General features: G+C 38.9%; 1 protein-coding gene across 1 annotated transcript in view; it reads right to left on the reverse strand.

Annotated features, from left to right (window-relative positions):
• crhr2 (corticotropin releasing hormone receptor 2) overlaps positions 1 to 6,000 on the reverse strand; it is a 69,275-nt gene that overhangs the window by 8,325 nt on the left and 54,950 nt on the right. The window contains exons 7-11 of the mRNA XM_033651067.2: positions 5,836 to 5,896; positions 5,664 to 5,736; positions 5,037 to 5,122; positions 1,022 to 1,157; positions 461 to 502 (exon numbers count right to left, since the gene is read on the reverse strand). Coding sequence (XP_033506958.1) covers positions 461 to 502; positions 1,022 to 1,157; positions 5,037 to 5,122; positions 5,664 to 5,736; positions 5,836 to 5,896 — 398 coding nt within the window. The remainder of the gene's footprint in view (positions 1 to 460; positions 503 to 1,021; positions 1,158 to 5,036; positions 5,123 to 5,663; positions 5,737 to 5,835; positions 5,897 to 6,000) is intronic.

A 6,000-nucleotide genomic window follows, 5' to 3' on the forward strand; every position in this document is an offset into this window, starting at 1 on the left:
CGTCCTTACCGAATTAACCACCTCTCCACCATCGAGTTTCAATTATTTGAGGGTTGTTGTGAGAGAGTGGCAAGAGGGTCCTTCATTTTTCACAATTACTGACAAATATGCAATTGCTATAATGGCACTAATGACACCGAAACAGCTGGAAGTCAAGCAATTTGCTTTCATTTTAATTAGATGACAATGACAGATGTTTTCTTTTCATATTTAATCAAAATGCTACAATTTCACTATTAGAACACATCTCCCAGCAGTTTTTGTCTTAATGAAAGCTACCTGATCCTACCCCCTGCTTGAACTTGTAACTACAGTAAGTTAGAATAGTTAGAATAAAACTTACCTAAACTAATCAAGGAAATCCATGTGGTGCTTAATTAAGATCATATATCAAGAAACACATTGACAACTTCATTAAATTCATAAATACTGAGTCTTTAGCAAAACTCCAGTGACTCACCTCTCCATTTAGAAAGCAGTAAAACACTGACACAAAGAATCCCTGCAGAATAAGACACATTGATATTAAAAGAGGTAAATGCAGCTCTATTGTGTAATGACACCTTAATTAGACATCAGAGAATTCAGATGGTGCAGTCATAAGAAGAAAATGGAAAAAATGCAAAATGTGTCATGACAAAGATAATTCTTGACTGAAAAAGCTCAGTTTGAAATGCTTTCTCCCTGCCCACTCAGTCTTACATTTAAACACAGAAGATGGAGGCACAAAAAAAAAAAAACGGCCACAGCGCAGAGCTCATAGCCACATGGCTCTGTTAACTGTGTCAGCTGAGAGCACTGAACATGAGGCAGGAGAGCCACACTGTGTGTAAGCACAGCCAGGGTGCTACTTCGAATCATCTTTGCTGAAGAAGGCTCATAAACTGAAAAGAAGTGATACGACTCTGCGATAAGACGCGTTAAGGAATCAGTATGACTCACATTGTTCACTCTGAACACTGTGTGTGTGGGCTTTTGAGCGTTGGCCAGTGTCACACTGCGTCATTATCCTTGGTCTCACCTGAAAAGACTGCAAAAAGGAGTTGAAATAGATGAAAACGATTTGTGAGATGTCGTCCTCCCCCGGATTCACAAAGAAAAGCATGTAGGTGATGCCCAGCAGAGGTAACAAGACCAGTGTTGCTTTCACAGCTTTCCTGTGAGGACAAGGATTAAAAAAAAAAAAAATCAGTTTCATTTATAAAAAATAATAGAATAAAGTTAGTATAATAAGAACTTGGATTCCATCTGCGGCATGATTCTGCTTCAGTGGGCCGACTGGGAAATAAACAAAAGCACTCAACCACTTTGCTTCTCAAAATAACAACACATTATTAGAGCTGAACCCTTGTTTGCAAGATAGGTACAGTACCACATTTTATTAAGACACTACCTTAATGAGATAGTGTAACTGAAGACTTGCAAATGGTTCGATAAAAACAAAGCTTGGGTTGCCAGGATTTTTGTTAATAATGCATTTCTAATTTTTCATGCCACAATATAATTACTTACACACAATATAATTACTCATTCTTATTTCATTTATAACGCTACAACCATTTCATTGTATATTGTATATATTTCAGATTATTTATTTTATTTTATTGTCTACTTTAATATTTTATTTTATTTTAATGTCTACTTTAATATTTTATTTTATTTTATTTTAATGTCTACTTTAGTATTTTATTTTACTTATTTCATTGTCTATTTTAGTATCTTATTTATATCTTCATCTTTATCTCTTGTTTCCATTCATGCTGTATTTCTATTTCTACTTTGCATGGAGCATTGGAACAAAAACAATTTCCCCCCGGGGATTAATAAAGTATTCTGAATCTGAATCTGAATCTGAATCTTTTATTTAATTATAAACCACCAGGTCTGCAGGGAGATATGTCATCATTACAGAGTTTTATAATTATTCATAATCATCATCAATCATTCGGGCTATCTTTATCAATAACTTTGTTTTCTCCTCTTTAATTAAGTTAGAGAGTGTAGTACAGTAAATGTACTCGATTCAGGTTAGGTGTCCGCTCTTTGCAGATGATGTGACTCTGTACGCTTCATCACACTGAGACCTCCAGCATGCAAGGGGGGCGGTTAGCAGACGAGTGTGAAGTGGTCAGGATGAGAGTCAGCACTTCCAAATCTGAGGACATGCTTCTCTGCTGGACAATGATGGATTTCCCTCTCTGGGTCGGGAGAGAGTTACTGCCTCAAGCAGAGGAGTTCAAGTTTCTCCGGGTCTTGTTCACAAGTGAGGGTAAAATGGAGCATGAAATGGAAAGGTGGTTTGGCGCAACATCAGCAGTGATGTGGGCGCTGCACTGGACTGTTGCAGTGAAGAGGGAGCTGAGTCAGAGGGCAAAGCTTTCAATTTACTGGTCCATCTATGTTCCAGCTTCACCTATGATCGTGAACTTTGGGTAGTGACGGAATTAATTAGATCGTGGATACAAGTGGCCAAAAAGAGTTTCTTCCATAGGGCCCAGCCATAAGCGGGATTTATACTGCATCAGCTCTATGCATAGCCTGCGCCGTAGCCTACACTTGTGGCCTACGCCGTTGTGAACATTTATACTTGTGCAGTGGTGTGTCCGTGTCACTCTGCAGTTACACCTCCAAAACACTAGTCGGTGGTGGGGTTTCTGTGAAGTTTAGTTGATTCAGTACACACATTAAACACACATTAAACATGGCTTAATAGAGACAGTTTCAAACACAAGTACACAAATCAGCTTCACTATAACTCGCAGCATTCACAGACAAACACTTGTCTTTATCTGGACACATTTTCCCCACAAATACAACATGCTAATGTTGTTAGCACAAGCCTATGGTATTTTACATTGTATAAATTAGCCTAGCGGCCTTTTCCTCTGCTCATATAAAACCAGGGACAACAGCAACATTTAACAAAGGTAACGTTACAGAATTCGGCTCCATTACAACTCACAAGGTTCACTGACAAAACAGCTGTCTTGTACTAAACATATTCTCTGAACAAATATAACATGCTAACCTTATTAGCACAAGCCTGTGGCAATTCACATTGTATAAATTAGCCTAGCCATGAGCAGAGATTTCTTCTTTTTATATGAAGCCAGGATAAATCCCAAAGTATAAATCACTGAAGGATGAATCACACGCGTGACTTGTGTAGTTACATTTCTGGGTAGGTTCACATCAGGTTATGGTGTAAGGTACAGCGTGGGCTCTACATTGACGCAGAGCCTACACCATGGGTACGGCGTCGATTTGTCGCAGAAGTATAAATCCCGCTTTAGAGAAAGGGTGAGAAGCTCAGACATCCACAGGGAGCTCAGAGATGAGCCGCTGCTCCTTTGCGTCAAAAGGAGCCAGTTGAGGTGGTTTGTGCATCGGATCAGGATGTCTCCTGAGTGCCTCTTGTTAGAGGTTTTCTGGACAGATCCAAACCACTCTGGAGGGATTACATATCTCATCTGGCCTGGGAACGCCTTGGGATCACCCAGGAGAAGCTGGAAAGCATTTCGGTAGAGGGATGTCTGGGGTACTTTGCGACCAGGCCTCGGATAAGCAGATGAAACTGGATGGATGGATGGGTTTGATAGCTCCATAAGCTAGAAATACTTTGGTTTGTTTTGTTGGCCCTGACCCAAGATGAAGTCTGATTAAAAAAAACAGCATGTTTCCATGTAATTACAAGTAAATCAAATTGTTTACACATGCAGGGAGATGTCCTAGTGGCTGCTTGGGAGGGATAGGGGCTTAGTTCATATTATGTCTTCGTCACTCCTAGATGGGGCGTAACAGGAGTCTGGAGCTCATCCTTTGTCTTCTCTGTTTCAGTATGAGGTGATACATCCTCAAAAACAAAGTCCATAATCATGACATGCTGTGCCAAGCAAGCAATTTACACATCACAGAAAATCCCATTTTTTCCTTGTCAAATTTACCCTGCTGTTTATAATCTCCATGCAATTCTTGTACAACTGGCAGCAATTTTAGCAGCATTATGTTCTATATTAAGGTCACCAATTTATGCCTGGCACTCCTGTCCTCCACTCACTTAATTCTACACAGCTCATGTCAGCATATCTGTCAAACCCCGACCGTAAATCCAACTCCAGCCTGAAAAGCCTGCATTGAGGATGTCTGAGCTGTGTCACTACAAACACCCAGTACACTTGAAATAATCCCCCGAGGAGAAAAATACACTTGACACAGTAATAAAAGGTGAAAAAAGCAAACTCACAATTTTGCGGTGAGATGCACAACATAACGACATAAAGCAGGACTGCACACAGCTCGCCGAGTATCCTCAAACACATGAGAGGTTTGCCACCTCCAAAGATTACTGTGGGGGCTGAACGAAATGGCCTCTGGCAGAAAGTACTGTAACTACCTTTTGCTCACTCAAGTCAAATTGCTTGTCTAGCTTTCGATAAATATGACAGGCACCTCGGGCATTTTTCTTATCCCATTATCGTCTTTTTTAACCGCATCCATAAATCCAGATCAAATATCTACCATGAGGTCTGCAGGAGATCACTGCAACATGAGATATTAAATATCAGTAAATCATTACCACTCTCTGACAAAAAAATCTGATTTATATGCTTGAAGTATGCACGTTTGTGAGTGAAACATAACAATTATGGGTGTTAATGTGAGTTATTGTTTTTAATTTACCACAATAATTGCAATTACAGGCAATGCTTAGCCTGACAGAGACGCAGCAAAAGCCACGAGAATGATATTTCATCTCTGCGATTACAGCACAGGCAGTGATTTCACTTTATAGTTATTAACTTTGGATCTTTTGAGCCCCAAATATCTTCTGTCTGAGAGGATTTGAATGAAATGAAGTCAGAATTCAAACATTGACACTAATTATATGGGTTAATTTTCATCTGCTTTCTCAATCAGCTGCTGAAAATTCATTTCTTCACGGTCTTTAAACACGACATGTTGTTCAATTGAGGATAAAACCACAAGGACAAAGTGTCATTATTATATTTATACCATCATAAACACTATCAACTCACCTGTACTGTATTGTTTCAGACGTGGTTGAAGCTCTTAGTTTGGTCATTAGAATTCTTACTATGTTGAAGAGGAAAACAAAGTTTATCTAGGAAAAAAACACAGCACACAACATAATTAGTTTGGAACCCTGTGCTAACAGCTTACACTGCAAAACACCCAGAGCAATTTCCTGCTGCGAACATACTCTGCTCATTAAACGCTGAGCAGGAGGGGTACAGGGCAACACAAGTCAAAGCCACCTCCTTTCTCAATGAGGAAGTGCTAGCGAACCACACACAAATCACAGCTGGTTAGCGCACTGCTACATGCTAACAGCCTGTGACAAACCATTAGCGGAAACATTCCTACAAATACAATTTCCTATTTTTAGTTCCTTGTGCGTGGAAATGCCTGAACCCATCAGGAAGATTAATTCCACCTTTCCAATAAGTTGGATGCGGAATGGAAATGGCTTTCATTATAAAACAATTTTCTTTTCTTTTTTTCATCACTTTATACTTTCAAGCAGGCATTAGTGATAGATGCCAGTGTAAATTGTGTGTTATATGAATAAATGGTTTTCACAGATAATGTGAAAATAATGGCAGTGGATGTACCGGGCAGTGCCTTAATGTGTTGTTGCTCACCAGCAGCACAAGAATAACTGGTCCCTGATAAATGTAGTCCATGTATTTCCCAGGTTCTTTACCAAACCAACATCTGTTAACAGGAGGAAAGAAATAATCAATAAACAATTAATAAAAACATTAAAAAGAACATTAGTGCCAGAATATGTGTTATTTCTTTTTGGATACTCACTGTTCATTTTCATAATACAACTTTCCTATGGCCCAAGCTATTATTATAGGACATGGAATGCCTGGATTAAAGAAATAAAAAAAAATATTAAAATAGACAACAACAGGCATTGAACAACATATGTTAGAAAAAGCTTTTTATAGAAAATATATACACCAAATATAC

The sequence above is a fragment of the Epinephelus lanceolatus genome, chromosome 12 (genome assembly GCF_041903045.1).
Source record: "Epinephelus lanceolatus isolate andai-2023 chromosome 12, ASM4190304v1, whole genome shotgun sequence".
In the NCBI taxonomy this organism is placed as follows: domain Eukaryota; kingdom Metazoa; phylum Chordata; class Actinopteri; order Perciformes; family Serranidae; genus Epinephelus; species Epinephelus lanceolatus.